General features: G+C 41.1%; 1 protein-coding gene across 5 annotated transcripts in view; it reads left to right on the top strand.

Annotated features, from left to right (window-relative positions):
- The window catches only part of HEXD (hexosaminidase D), a 389,672-nt gene that overhangs the window by 294,905 nt on the left and 79,349 nt on the right, over positions 1-15,418 (top strand). For all 5 annotated transcript variants that reach the window (XM_078654647.1, XM_078654646.1, XM_078654648.1 and 2 more), the window contains exon 10: positions 13,868-13,946. In XM_078654647.1, the coding sequence (XP_078510773.1) occupies positions 13,868-13,946 (79 nt within the window). The remainder of the gene's footprint in view (positions 1-13,867; positions 13,947-15,418) is intronic.

A 15,418-nucleotide genomic window follows, 5' to 3' on the forward strand; every position in this document is an offset into this window, starting at 1 on the left:
TCCATTTTCCTGAAAATTTCAGCCAATTCTGTCCACAAACGCCAAAGTTATTAGACATAGAATTTTCAAAAATCCCATAGAGAAAAAATCCTAACTATATATACCTACTGGCGACCGCCAGTAGGTAATATATATATATATATATATTCACTGAAAAAACCATAGGTTATAGACCATATATAGTTAGGAATTAGCATTTACAAAACCTTGAAAATTCACTGAAAAAACCATAGGTTATAGACCATATATAGTTAGGAATTAGCATTTAAAAAACCTTTTTTTACTCACACAAAACCATTGAAATTCCATATATAGTTAGTTAGTTGCACTAACTATATATCGCGCACCCGCAATCCACTGCTGATCATGTCACATATTACATCATTCATGACATGGTCAGTGACATCACTGATGACATCACTGATGACATCTCAAATGACATCACTGATGACAACATCCAGTGACTGTATGTTTCTGTAAAGTTAAAATATGTCTTACATATTGAAGAATGAGTGGAAGTATACGTGTCTGGACGAAGGATTTAGTAGGTGCATGACTGAATGTATGAGTGAGTGATTAAATGTGTCTCACTGAGTGCATGGGTTAGTGACTAAACTGTCTTAATTTGTGCATCATTATGTCTGTTGTTCTGTAAACTGCTGCATGTGTTGATCAGTAGCTATATGAATAACTATATGGGTTATTGATTGATTGTCCAAGTATTTGTATGGGAGACTGAGTGTGTGTGTGGCTGGCTGGGAGGTGTGTGACTCTGTGCAGATCAATGTGTACTTGTATCAATGATTGTATAAGAGAGTAAGTATGTGTTAGTATATGTTTGAAAATGTAAGGTGCTCTATGTTTAACTGTATAGACAAGAAAATGGAAGTGTGATTGATTCTTTACAGGACTGACTAGGTGTGTGAGTAACTCCATGGATGAGTGGCAGAGTGTGAGTGTCTGTATAGGTGTATGAGTGCATATGATAGTGTTGTAAAGATGAGTGATTGTATGTATGAATGATTGTATGGGTGAATGAGTGAATGTGTGTGTAGACGTAGGAATCAGTGAGTGCGTATGTAGTAACTAGTATTGGTGTGTCAATGGTTTCAAAAATTATACTCTGTATTTAACACTGGGTGTAACAGAGGTTATATTAAAATGTGAGGAGATGCATTGTATTGTCACATGAATGATATCATCAGTAATGTGGTCATTGATGTCAAATGAGATGTCATCAGTGATGTCATCAGTGATGTCATTTGAGATGTCATCAGTGATGTCATCAGTGATGTCACTGACCATGTCATGAATGATGTAATATGTGAAATGATCAGCAGTGGATTGCGGGTGCGCGATATATAGTTAGTGCAACTAACTAACTATATATGGAATTTCAATGGTTTTGTGTGAGTAAAAAAAGGTTTTTTAAATGCTAATTCCTAACTATATATGGTCTATAACCTATGGTTTTTTCAGTGAATTTTCAAGGTTTTGTAAATGCTAATTCCTAACTATATATGGTCTATAACCTATGGTTTTTTCAGTGAATTTCATTGGTTTTTTAAAAGCTAATATCTATATCTGTAAAATATATTCTTTATTACGTGACGTATCACGTAGCCACGTGAGACGCCTCATGACACGTCGCATAACCGTGACGTATCGGCTCTGCAGCGCAAACAAAACCCGTAACGTAAGCGCGCCGGAGCACGCTTACAGATATATATATCTTTTTTAACCTTAATTAGACAAAATCCACACGTGCACATATCTTGAGGCCTTGCAAAGGCACATCAAACAAACAGTCCCTACAATTTTTCAAAGTTTTCTTGATAATCTATTCCATTATTTTTTTTTTACTGTTTCTCTTGTTACGCTTACCGGGACGCTACCCGGTACGCGAACCGGACGCTCCAAAAACACAAGATGGCGGACTCCCGTTACGCTGCCGGTTAGCTGCCCGGTTCGCGTACCGGGAAGCGCCTCTACCGCGAAAAATCGCAATTTTTTTTATTTTTTTTTGCCCCGCGGGGGACTTTAATATCCCCCTCATCAATCCTAGGGGGTCAGGAGGGGTTTACCTTGCCCCCTTTCCTTCATTTCCCCCTTCGTTTTTCACCACATCTTGTCTCTCGAACCTACCGAGAAACAAGATGGCGGCCGCTCCGGACTGTTTACAATGTTGACAGCTACGCTGCCGGTTAGCTGCCCGGTTAGCTGCCCGGTGAGCTGCCCGGTTCGCGTACCGGGACGCGCCTCTACTGCGAAAATTTTTATTTTTTTATTTTTTCCCCCGCGGGGCACTTTAATATCCCCCTCATCAATCCTAGGGGGTCAGGAGGGGTCTACCTTGCCCCCTTTCCTTCATTCCCCCCTTAGTTTTTCACCACATCTTGTCTCTCGATCCTACCGAGAGACAAGATGGCGGCCGCTCCGGACTGTTTAGAATGTTGACAGACACCGGAGAGCCAATCAGCTTCGCTTCGCGAAGTTCCGTTACGCGTCAGGTACGCGAACCGGGGCGCTGCCCGGAGCGCGCTTACAGATATATATCTTTTTTTGAACGTTAATTTCTCAAAATCCACTGGAGCACATATCTTGAGACCTAGCAAAGGCACATCGGGCTTTCAGTCCCTACAATTTTGCCAAGTTTCGTGCAAATCCATTCAGCCGTTCGGGCTAAAAGTGAGGCCAACCGCCCTATGGAAATTAACATGGGAAAAACACGTTTTGGGACCCCCCTTTTTTCTCAGCCCCCCCTTGACAAACCCCCCCCCAAATTTTCAGTGGCTGCTCAGAAACAAAATGTTCCATTTTCCTGAAAATTTCAGCCAATTCCGTCCACAAACGCCAAAGTTATTAGACATAGAATTTTCAAAAATCCCATAGAGAAAAAATCCTAACTATATATACCTACTGGCGACCGCCAGTAGGTAATATATATATATATATATTCACTGAAAAAACCATAGGTTATAGACCATATATAGTTAGGAATTAGCATTTACAAAACCTTGAAAATTCACTGAAAAAACCATAGGTTATAGACCATATATAGTTAGGAATTAGCATTTAAAAAACCTTTTTTTACTCACACAAAACCATTGAAATTCCATATATAGATAGTTAGTTGCACTAACTATATATCGCGCACCCGCAATCCACTGCTGATCATGTCACATATTACATCATTCATGACATGGTCAGTGACATCACTGATTACATCACTGATGACATCTCAAATGACATCACTGATGACATCACTGATGACAACATTCAGTGACTGTATGTTTCTGTAAAGTTAAAATATGTCTTACATATTGAAGAATGAGTGGAAGTATACGTGTCTGGACGAAGGATTTAGTAGGTGCATGACTGAATGTATGAGTGAGTGATTAAATGTGTCTCACTGAGTGCATGGGTTAGTGACTAAACTGTCTTAATTTGTGCATCATTATGTCTGTTGTTCTGTAAACTGCTGCATGTGTTGATCAGTAGCTATATGATTAACTATATGGGTTATTGATTGATTGTCCAAGTATTTGTATGGGAGACTGAGTGTGTGTGTGGCTGGCTGGGAGGTGTGTGACTCTGTGCAGATCAATGTGTACTTGTATCAATGATTGTATAAGAGAGTAAGTATGTGTTAGTATATGTTTGAAAATGTAAGGTGCTCTATGTTTAACTGTATAGACAAGAAAATGGAAGTGTGATTGATTCTTTACAGGACTGACTAGGTGTGTGAGTAACTCCATGGATGAGTGGCAGAGTGTGAGTGTCTGTATAGGTGTATGAGTGCATATGATAGTGTTGTAAAGATGAGTGATTGTATGTATGAATGATTGTATGGGTGAATGAGTGAATGTGTGTGTAGACGTAGGAATCAGTGAGTGCGTATGTAGTAACTAGTATTGGTGTGTCAATGGTTTCAAAAATTATACTCTGTATTTAACACTGGGTGTAACAGAGGTTATATTAAAATGTGAGGAGATGCATTGTATTGTCACATGAATGATATCATCAGTAATGTGGTCATTGATGTCAAATGAGATGTCATCAGTGATGTCATCAGTGATGTCATTTGAGATGTCATCAGTGATGTCATCAGTGATGTCACTGACCATGTCATGAATGATGTAATATGTGACATGATCAGCAGTGGATTGCGGGTGCGCGATATATAGTTAGTGCAACTAACTAACTATATATGGAATTTCAATTGTTTTGTGTGAGTAAAAAAAGGTTTTTTAAATGCTAATTCCTAACTATATATGGTCTATAACCTATGGTTTTTTCAGTGAATTTTCAAGGTTTTGTAAATGCTAATTCCTAACTATATATGGTCTATAACCTATGGTTTTTTCAGTGAATTTCATTGGTTTTTTAAAAGCTAATATCTATATCTGTAAAATATATTCTTTATTACGTGACGTATCACGTAGCCACGTGAGACGCCTCATGACACGTCGCATAACCGTGACGTATCGGCTCTGCAGCGCAAACAAAACCCGTAACGTAAGCGCGCCGGAGCACGCTTACAGATATATATATCTTTTTTAACCTTAATTAGACAAAATCCACACGTGCACATATCTTGAGGCCTTGCAAAGGCACATCAAACAAACAGTCCCTACAATTTTTCAAAGTTTTCTTGATAATCTATTCCATTATTTTTTTTTTTACTGTTTCTCTTGTTACGCTTACCGGGACGCTACCCGGTACGCGAACCGGACGCTCCAAAAACACAAGATGGCGGACTCCCGTTACGCTGCCGGTTAGCTGCCCGGTTCGCGTACCGGGAAGCGCCTCTACCGCGAAAAATCGCAATTTTTTTTTTTTTTTTTGCCCCGCGGGGGACTTTAATATCCCCCTCATCAATCCTAGGGGGTCAGGAGGGGTTTACCTTGCCCCCTTTCCTTCATTTCCCCCTTCGTTTTTCACCACATCTTGTCTCTCGAACCTACCGAGAAACAAGATGGCGGCCGCTCCGGACTGTTTACAATGTTGACAGCTACGCTGCCGGTTAGCTGCCCGGTTAGCTGCCCGGTGAGCTGCCCGGTTCGCGTACCGGGACGCGCCGCTACTGCGAAAATTTTTATTTTTTTATTTTTTCCCCCGCGGGGCACTTTAATATCACCCTCATCAATCCTAGGGGGTCAGGAGGGGTCTACCTTGCCCCCTTTCCTTCATTCCCCCCTTCGTTTTTCACCACATCTTGTCTCTCGATCCTACCGAGAGACAAGATGGCGGCCGCTCCGGACTGTTTAGAATGTTGACAGACACCGGAGAGCCAATCAGCTTCGCTTCGCGAAGTTCCGTTACGCGTCAGGTACGCGAACCGGGGCGCTGCCCGGAGCGCGCTTACAGATATATATCTTTTTTTTAACGTTAATTTCTCAAAATCCACTGGAGCACATATCTTGAGACCTAGCAAAGGCACATCGGGCTAACAGTCCCTACAATTTTGCCAAGTTTCGTGCAAATCCATTCAGCCGTTCGGGCTAAAAGTGAGGCCAACCGCCCTATGGAAATTAACATGGGAAAAACACGTTTTGGGACCCCCCTTTTTTCTCAGACCCCCCTTGACAAACCCCCCCCAAATTTTCAGTGGCTGCTCAGAAACAAAATGTTCAATTTTCCTGAAAATTTCAGCCAATTCTGTCCACAAACGCCAAAGTTATTAGACATAGAATTTTCAAAAATCCCATAGAGAAAAAATCCTAACTATATATACCTACTGGCGACCGCCAGTAGGTAATATATATATATATATATTCACTGAAAAAACCATAGGTTATAGACCATATATAGTTAGGAATTAGCATTTACAAAACCTTGAAAATTCACTGAAAAAACCATAGGTTATAGACCATATATAGTTAGGAATTAGCATTTAAAAAACCTTTTTTTACTCACACAAAACCATTGAAATTCCATATATAGTTAGTTAGTTGCACTAACTATATATCGCGCACCCGCAATCCACTGCTGATCATGTCACATATTACATCATTCATGACATGGTCAGTGACATCACTGATGACATCACTGATGACATCTCAAATGACATCACTGATGACAACATCCAGTGACTGTATGTTTCTGTAAAGTTAAAATATGTCTTACATATTGAAGAATGAGTGGAAGTATACGTGTCTGGACGAAGGATTTAGTAGGTGCATGACTGAATGTATGAGTGAGTGATTAAATGTGTCTCACTGAGTGCATGGGTTAGTGACTAAACTGTCTTAATTTGTGCATCATTATGTCTGTTGTTCTGTAAACTGCTGCATGTGTTGATCAGTAGCTATATGAATAACTATATGGGTTATTGATTGATTGTCCAAGTATTTGTATGGGAGACTGAGTGTGTGTGTGGCTGGCTGGGAGGTGTGTGACTCTGTGCAGATCAATGTGTACTTGTATCAATGATTGTATAAGAGAGTAAGTATGTGTTAGTATATGTTTGAAAATGTAAGGTGCTCTATGTTTAACTGTATAGACAAGAAAATGGAAGTGTGATTGATTCTTTACAGGACTGACTAGGTGTGTGAGTAACTCCATGGATGAGTGGCAGAGTGTGAGTGTCTGTATAGGTGTATGAGTGCATATGATAGTGTTGTAAAGATGAGTGATTGTATGTATGAATGATTGTATGGGTGAATGAGTGAATGTGTGTGTAGACGTAGGAATCAGTGAGTGCGTATGTAGTAACTAGTATTGGTGTGTCAATGGTTTCAAAAATTATACTCTGTATTTAACACTGGGTGTAACAGAGGTTTTATTAAAATGTGAGGAGATGCATTGTATTGTCACATGAATGATATCATCAGTAATGTGGTCATTGATGTCAAATGAGATGTCATCAGTGATGTCATCAGTGATGTCATTTGAGATGTCATCAGTGATGTCATCAGTGATGTCACTGACCATGTCATGAATGATGTAATATGTGAAATGATCAGCAGTGGATTGCGGGTGCGCGATATATAGTTAGTGCAACTAACTAACTATATATGGAATTTCAATGGTTTTGTGTGAGTAAAAAAAGGTTTTTTAAATGCTAATTCCTAACTATATATGGTCTATAACCTATGGTTTTTTCAGTGAATTTTCAAGGTTTTGTAAATGCTAATTCCTAACTATATATGGTCTATAACCTATGGTTTTTTCAGTGAATTTCATTGGTTTTTTAAAAGCTAATATCTATATCTGTAAAATATATTCTTTATTACGTGACGTATCACGTAGCCACGTGAGACGCCTCATGACACGTCCAATAACCGTGACGTATCGGCTCTGCAGCGCAAACAAAACCCGTAACGTAAGCGCGCTGGAGCACGCTTACAGATATATATATCTTTTTTAACCTTAATTAGACAAAATCCACACGTGCACATATCTTGAGGCCTTGCAAAGGCACATCAAACAAACAGTCCCTACAATTTTTCAAAGTTTTCTTGATAATCTATTCCATTATTTTTTTTTTTACTGTTTCTCTTGTTACGCTTACCGGGACGCTACCCGGTACGCGAACCGGACGCTCCAAAAACACAAGATGGCGGACTCCCGTTACGCTGCCGGTTAGCTGCCCGGTTCGCGTACCGGGAAGCGCCTCTACCGCGAAAAATCGCAATTTTTTTTATTTTTTTTTGCCCCGCGGGGGACTTTAATATCCCCCTCATCAATCCTAGGGGGTCAGGAGGGGTTTACCTTGCCCCCTTTCCTTCATTTCCCCCTTCGTTTTTCACCACATCTTGTCTCTCGAACCTACCGAGAAACAAGATGGCGGCCGCTCCGGACTGTTTACAATGTTGACAGCTACGCTGCCGGTTAGCTGCCCGGTTAGCTGCCCGGTGAGCTGCCCGGTTCGCGTACCGGGACGCGCCTCTACTGCGAAAATTTTTATTTTTTTATTTTTTCCCCCGCGGGGCACTTTAATATCCCCCTCATCAATCCTAGGGGGTCAGGAGGGGTCTACCTTGCCCCCTTTCCTTCATTCCCCCCTTAGTTTTTCACCACATCTTGTCTCTCGATCCTACCGAGAGACAAGATGGCGGCCGCTCCGGACTGTTTAGAATGTTGACAGACACCGGAGAGCCAATCAGCTTCGCTTCGCGAAGTTCCGTTACGCGTCAGGTACGCGAACCGGGGCGCTGCCCGGAGCGCGCTTACAGATATATATCTTTTTTTGAACGTTAATTTCTCAAAATCCACTGGAGCACATATCTTGAGACCTAGCAAAGGCACATCGGGCTAACAGTCCCTACAATTTTGCCAAGTTTCGTGCAAATCCATTCAGCCGTTCGGGCTAAAAGTGAGGCCAACCGCCCTATGGAAATTAACATGGGAAAAACACGTTTTGGGACCCCCCTTTTTTCTCAGCCCCCCCTTGACAAACCCCCCCCAAATTTTCAGTGGCTGCTCAGAAACAAAATGTTCAATTTTCCTGAAAATTTCAGCCAATTCCGTCCACAAACGCCAAAGTTATTAGACATAGAATTTTCAAAAATCCCATAGAGAAAAAATCCTAACTATATATACCTACTGGCGACCGCCAGTAGGTAATATATATATATATATTCACTGAAAAAACCATAGGTTATAGACCATATATAGTTAGGAATTAGCATTTACAAAACCTTGAAAATTCACTGAAAAAACCATAGGTTATAGACCATATATAGTTAGGAATTAGCATTTAAAAAACCTTTTTTTACTCACACAAAACCATTGAAATTCCATATATAGATAGTTAGTTGCACTAACTATATATCGCGCACCCGCAATCCACTGCTGATCATGTCACATATTACATCATTCATGACATGGTCAGTGACATCACTGATTACATCACTGATGACATCTCAAATGACATCACTGATGACATCACTGATGACAACATCCAGTGACTGTATGTTTCTGTAAAGTTAAAATATGTCTTACATATTGAGGAATGAGTGGAAGTATACGTGTCTGGACGAAGGATTTAGTAGGTGCATGACTGAATGTATGAGTGAGTGATTAAATGTGTCTCACTGAGTGCATGGGTTAGTGACTAAACTGTCTTAATTTGTGCATCATTATGTCTGTTGTTCTGTAAACTGCTGCATGTGTTGATCAGTAGCTATATGATTAACTATATGGGTTATTGATTGATTGTCCAAGTATTTGTATGGGAGACTGAGTGTGTGTGTGGCTGGCTGGGAGGTGTGTGACTCTGTGCAGATCAATGTGTACTTGTATCAATGATTGTATAAGAGAGTAAGTATGTGTTAGTATATGTTTGAAAATGTAAGGTGCTCTATGTTTAACTGTATAGACAAGAAAATGGAAGTGTGATTGATTCTTTACAGGACTGACTAGGTGTGTGAGTAACTCCATGGATGAGTGGCAGAGTGTGAGTGTCTGTATAGGTGTATGAGTGCATATGATAGTGTTGTAAAGATGAGTGATTGTATGTATGAATGATTGTATGGGTGAATGAGTGAATGTGTGTGTAGACGTAGGAATCAGTGAATGCGTATGTAGTAACTAGTATTGGTGTGTCAATGGTTTCAAAAATTATACTCTGTATTTAACACTGGGTGTAACAGAGGTTATATTAAAATGTGAGGAGATGCATTGTATTGTCACATGAATGATATCATCAGTAATGTGGTCATTGATGTCAAATGAGATGTCATCAGTGATGTCATCAGTGATGTCATTTGAGATGTCATCAGTGATGTCATCAGTGATGTCACTGACCATGTCATGAATGATGTAATATGTGACATGATCAGCAGTGGATTGCGGGTGCGCGATATATAGTTAGTGCAACTAACTAACTATATATGGAATTTCAATTGTTTTGTGTGAGTAAAAAAAGGTTTTTTAAATGCTAATTCCTAACTATATATGGTCTATAACCTATGGTTTTTTCAGTGAATTTTCAAGGTTTTGTAAATGCTAATTCCTAACTATATATGGTCTATAACCTATGGTTTTTTCAGTGAATTTCATTGGTTTTTTAAAAGCTAATATCTATATCTGTAAAATATATTCTTTATTACGTGACGTATCACGTAGCCACGTGAGACGCCTCATGACACGTCGCATAACTGTGACGTATCGGCTCTGCAGCGCAAACAAAACCCGTAACGTAAGCGCGCCGGAGCACGCTTACAGATATATATATCTTTTTTAACCTTAATTAGACAAAATCCACACGTGCACATATCTTGAGGCCTTGCAAAGGCACATCAAACAAACAGTCCCTACAATTTTTCAAAGTTTTCTTGATAATCTATTCCATTATTTTTTTTTTTACTGTTTCTCTTGTTACGCTTACCGGGACGCTACCCGGTACGCGAACCGGACGCTCCAAAAACACAAGATGGCGGACTCCCGTTACGCTGCCGGTTAGCTGCCCGGTTCGCGTACCGGGAAGCGCCTCTACCGCGAAAAATCGCAATTTTTTTTTTTTTTTTTTGCCCCGCGGGGGACTTTAATATCCCCCTCATCAATCCTAGGGGGTCAGGAGGGGTTTACCTTGCCCCCTTTCCTTCATTTCCCCCTTCGTTTTTCACCACATCTTGTCTCTCGAACCTACCGAGAAACAAGATGGCGGCCGCTCCGGACTGTTCACAATGTTGACAGCTACGCTGCCGGTTAGCTGCCCGGTTAGCTGCCCGGTGAGCTGCCCGTTCGCGTACCGGGACGCGCCTCTACTGCGAAAATGTTTATTTTTTTATTTTTTCCCCCGCGGGGCACTTTAATATCCCCCTCATCAATCCTAGGGGGTCAGGAGGGGTCTACCTTGCCCCCTTTCCTTCATTCCCCCCTTCGTTTTTCACCACATCTTGTCTCTCGATCCTACCGAGAGACAAGATGGCGGCCGCTCCGGACTGTTTAGAATGTTGACAGACACCGGAGAGCCAATCAGCTTCGCTTCGCGAAGTTCCGTTACGCGTCAGGTACGCGAACCGGGGCGCTGCCCGGAGCGCGCTTACAGATATATATCTTTTTTTGAACGTTAATTTCTCAAAATCCACTGGAGCACATATCTTGAGACCTAGCAAAGGCACATCGGGCTTTCAGTCCCTACAATTTTGCCAAGTTTCGTGCAAATCCATTCAGCCGTTCGGGCTAAAAGTGAGGCCAACCGCCCTATGGAAATTAACATGGGAAAAACACGTTTTGGGACCCCCCTTTTTTCTCAGCCCCCCCTTGACAAACCCCCCCCAAATTTTCAGTGGCTGCTCAGAAACAAAATGTTCCATTTTCCTGAAAATTTCAGCCAATTCCGTCCACAAACGCCAAAGTTATTAGACATAGAATTTTCAAAAATCCCATAGAGAAAAAATCCTAACTATATATACCTACTGGCGAGATATATATATATATATATATATATATATATATATATATATATATATATATATATATATATATATATAAACCAAAACACCCAACTCCCACAGAGACTCCATAGAAAGCAGGCACGGACACGAAGTGGCATTGGATTCGGTATTTATTTTTCAGTGCAGGCTGCCCTCAATCCCGAGCACAAGGAGAGACGCGTTTCAGCCTTCAAGAGGCCTTTGTCAATCTAGTTGGCAATACATAACACATTCGTTAAATAGCCCATCCCACTGACCCTAATTGCTAAACATGGAAGACATACTATAGCGCATGTATTTCCCATTGCAGCTTAAATGCAACATGCTCGCGCTGTCTGAAGCTTTTCATAAACATAAATGTAGGTAAGATGCAACATAATTATATATAGTGTGCACAATGCATTACCCAAAGTTGCTAAGTTACCAGTAAAGCAGACAAAATATGTGATGAAGCATGTATGACAATTTAAAACACTGCTCAGTGGGATACAAACGGGCACTTCAAACTGTTCAGCCAAACTAACATCCTGTGTAGCCAATATATTATAAAAATTATCACAAACTAATTTTAAAACTGCTGCCACACATACTGAATAGTAGTCCATAATGACTGTCCATCGTCCCGATAGCTCATATGAGCTCTTGTCAGTTCCGCCACAGCACGACCTCTGACCCAGTCCAGGAAGGAGAAGTGAACTCTGCCCTATTATTGCCAGAAGCTGCTGCGTGGAGCCCTGGGCCCAGTGAGCGTTCTTCGTACATGAAATACCATCTTTACATCGTTAAGAAAATATTGCTCCAGAGTTAATACGGACTGAAGCTTGAAACCCCTTAAGGACTGCAAATCCCACAATGCAGCAACTTAGTCTATTAAATGCAGGCAATTTAGAATTCCTGATATTGTTATAAGGCCAGTGTCAATGTGGCGTTTTACATCTGGGCAAGGACAAGAAATATCCAAAGGACAAAAACGGCAAGCATAAAAATGTTTAAATGGCACAACCTCTGGATTGAGAGGGACCCATCTGCAAAATCAATAACGCCATCACCACCTCACCACATTGGCGTTGTAGTGTCTGCGGTGCCCAGTCACCAGTATGCGCCAGTACTCCAGGCAAGGCATTTCTTGTCAGCGAGGTGCAGATCCATGCTGGCAGTCACTAAAACCGCCCCGCTCTGAGACCCACGTCCCCACGGCAGTCATCCTCGTTCCTTATCCAGGTCACACAGCTGGGGGCTCCCCTGATAGCACTCCAGTACTTCTCCACAAACACGGTCTGATAGGAGAGCCACAAAACGACTGGTGTTCCGTGAAAGCGTGACGACCATTCACGCTGTATCACAATGAACCAAAACACCCAACTCCCACAGAGACTCCATAGAAAGCAGGCACGGACACGAAGTGGCATTGGATTCGGTATTTATTTTTCAGGGCAGGCTGCCCTCAATCCCGAGCACAAGGAGAGACGCGTTTCAGCCTTCAAGAGGCCTTTGTCAATCTAGTTGGCAATACATAACACATTCGTTAAATAGCCCATCCCACTGACCTAATTGCTAAACATGGAAGACATACTATAGCGCATGTATTTCCCATTGCAGCTTAAATGCAACATGCTCGCGCTGTCTGAAGCTTTTCATAAACATATATATATTTATATAATCATGGACGTCTTCCTTAATTTCTGCATCTAGCCGGGTCTGGCCTTAAACTTTTCTTTATCGTAGTCCATTTTGGTAGTGATATCTAGAAGATGATCTCAGAAATCAAGTCCACCTGGTTGTAATATTAAACTTCAACTGATGTTGTGTGTACTTGCTCCCCAGTGCTGTAATGCTGCTCGCCAACTGATTATAAACATTGTGGCAGCTTGGGAACAGTATTTTATTTACTGTATTAGTGTTTTATCGTACCAAAATGGCAGCCATGTTTATGGCGCAAATGATGACAAAACCATCAGTCAATGGATGCTATAGAAACAAAAGCAACCCTTTATTCACATGCTTTTTTCTGCTCTCGCTTCACAAACCAGCATTGGCAATGCTGACATCATGATGTAGAAAGGTCAAACCTGTTGGATTTGCTAGTATTTGTTTAAATTTGTTTGGTATTGTGAACAAAAAAGAAAACAAATCTCCAAAATTCTTTAATGAAGTCCTGATAAGAATTTTGCAGCCTTGCAATCTGTTTGCATGGTCTCTTTTATTCTTGAGAGGCATGAGAGGAGTTTGCAAAAACATAAGATGTGCATTACCGTGCCTGTTAAGTTATTTGGCATGACTCCCAGAATCAAAAAATACAACGTACCTGGGGCACCACTACACATCTTAAGTTATACAGGAATTGTGTATACACAATTTAGCTCAAGTATGCAATCATATTCTTGTACTGTGTACACATGTTTATCGGCAGTTAGTAGGTTTTGGGTAAAATCTGAAAATGTGATGTATCATGTAGTTACATCTTTGCATTGCTTTGGTAGGTGGCTACACAGAAAAAGTCATAGAACTTGTGGAGCAATCATTGGGAATAGCCTCTCTGGACATTGAAAACCTCATGAGGTAAATCATCTTCGTTGAAGGATTTTTTGAATGATGTAATGTAATGTAATGTATGTGTCTTGTAAAGCGCACTGCTGCCCTGAGGCGTCGTGGCGCTGTAGACCGCTGGGGAACCGTCCTGGCTATCCCTGTGAGATGGTCCCTACTGGGTATCTCCAAGGTGAAACCAGGCATCCCCGGCGAATGTGGGGGGCCGTTGTAGAGATGAGGCAAGCTAATGCCCAGAGTTGCCGAGTGTGATCCCTGGTTACAGTAGGCACCGAGGCGAGAATTATCGAGTCCGCTGACCCTGGTCCACGACCCTGCCGCGTCGGGAATTGAACCCTGGTCCTGGGCTGTTCTCTGCTTCCGGGTCTGCCGCCTCTAACCAGTCTTGACTGAAAAAGCCAGAAAACTTCGAAGTCACACAAAAATAGAACTAATCGTTTTCTTTTTATAACTCTCAGAAAATGTGTATGGCTCTGTTGTGATAATTTGTTGTTCCAACCGAAAACAATTGGTATATTTTCTTATTGTTTGTCTGTTTTTCAAAAAATCGTTGTTTGTATTATATGGAAGTGGTATGTTTGATGTTTGAATGAAAATAAGTTGTCTTATATTGTTGTAAATAAGTCTGTGTTGTACAGAAGGTCGTAAATGATAAATTTGGTATAATTAATTTTCCAAAAAAAAGTCAAAATTGAATAATTGACACAAAAAAAACTAAAATAAAATGTGACTTTTTGCACACAAAACATTGGTTTAATGTCAGATGTTTTTGCCAAAAAATCGGGCCAAATAACTAGATAGCAGCACGTGCACTCTGTTTTGTTTACTAGTTACTTCTAACCAGTGAGCCGCACCACTCCACTGAAGTGATTTCAATTATGCTTCGGAACTTCCAATTGCTGTTCTTACCATGAGGAACATTGAGTAAAGGCGACTGGGCTGGAGTATTTGGAAATTTCGAGGTTTCTTCAGCTGACATTCGTCTCTCAAAGAACATTAAGGCGTTTGCCGTTGGTCAGAAACATATTTAATGGTATTGAACTTTCAATGCATCTTGTCCATTCTACAGTTTTAAATGGTGATTAACTCAGCTGCTAATGGGGGAATTTTAAAGGGAACATTTTAAAACGGAATGATGTAATGTATATGTGACTAAAGCTCTGATTTAAACTGGTGTTTTAACTTACCGCACACCTGCACCAAGCCCTGGCCGCGTTGAGCGCCAGGCTGAGGGCGTAATTGTTTTATTTATTTATAAAGTTTGATAAAGCGTGGGTGTATCAGAGCGCTTTACAATGACGCTGATAGAGTTAGCGTTTTAGTTGTTCTTCCTGGCTCAAGATTTAACAAGCCCGCGCAGCAGACTCGGCAATGACGGGCCAAAAACAAGCCCGTCCATGGCTGGACAGGGCAAGGAGTCAGAACCCCTGCCCGTTCACCCTCTTCGTGTTAAGACCTAGAACGGCTACAACAGCCATTAGGTT

The sequence above is a fragment of the Lissotriton helveticus genome, chromosome 7 (genome assembly GCF_964261635.1).
Source record: "Lissotriton helveticus chromosome 7, aLisHel1.1, whole genome shotgun sequence".
NCBI classification, from domain to species: domain Eukaryota; kingdom Metazoa; phylum Chordata; class Amphibia; order Caudata; family Salamandridae; genus Lissotriton; species Lissotriton helveticus.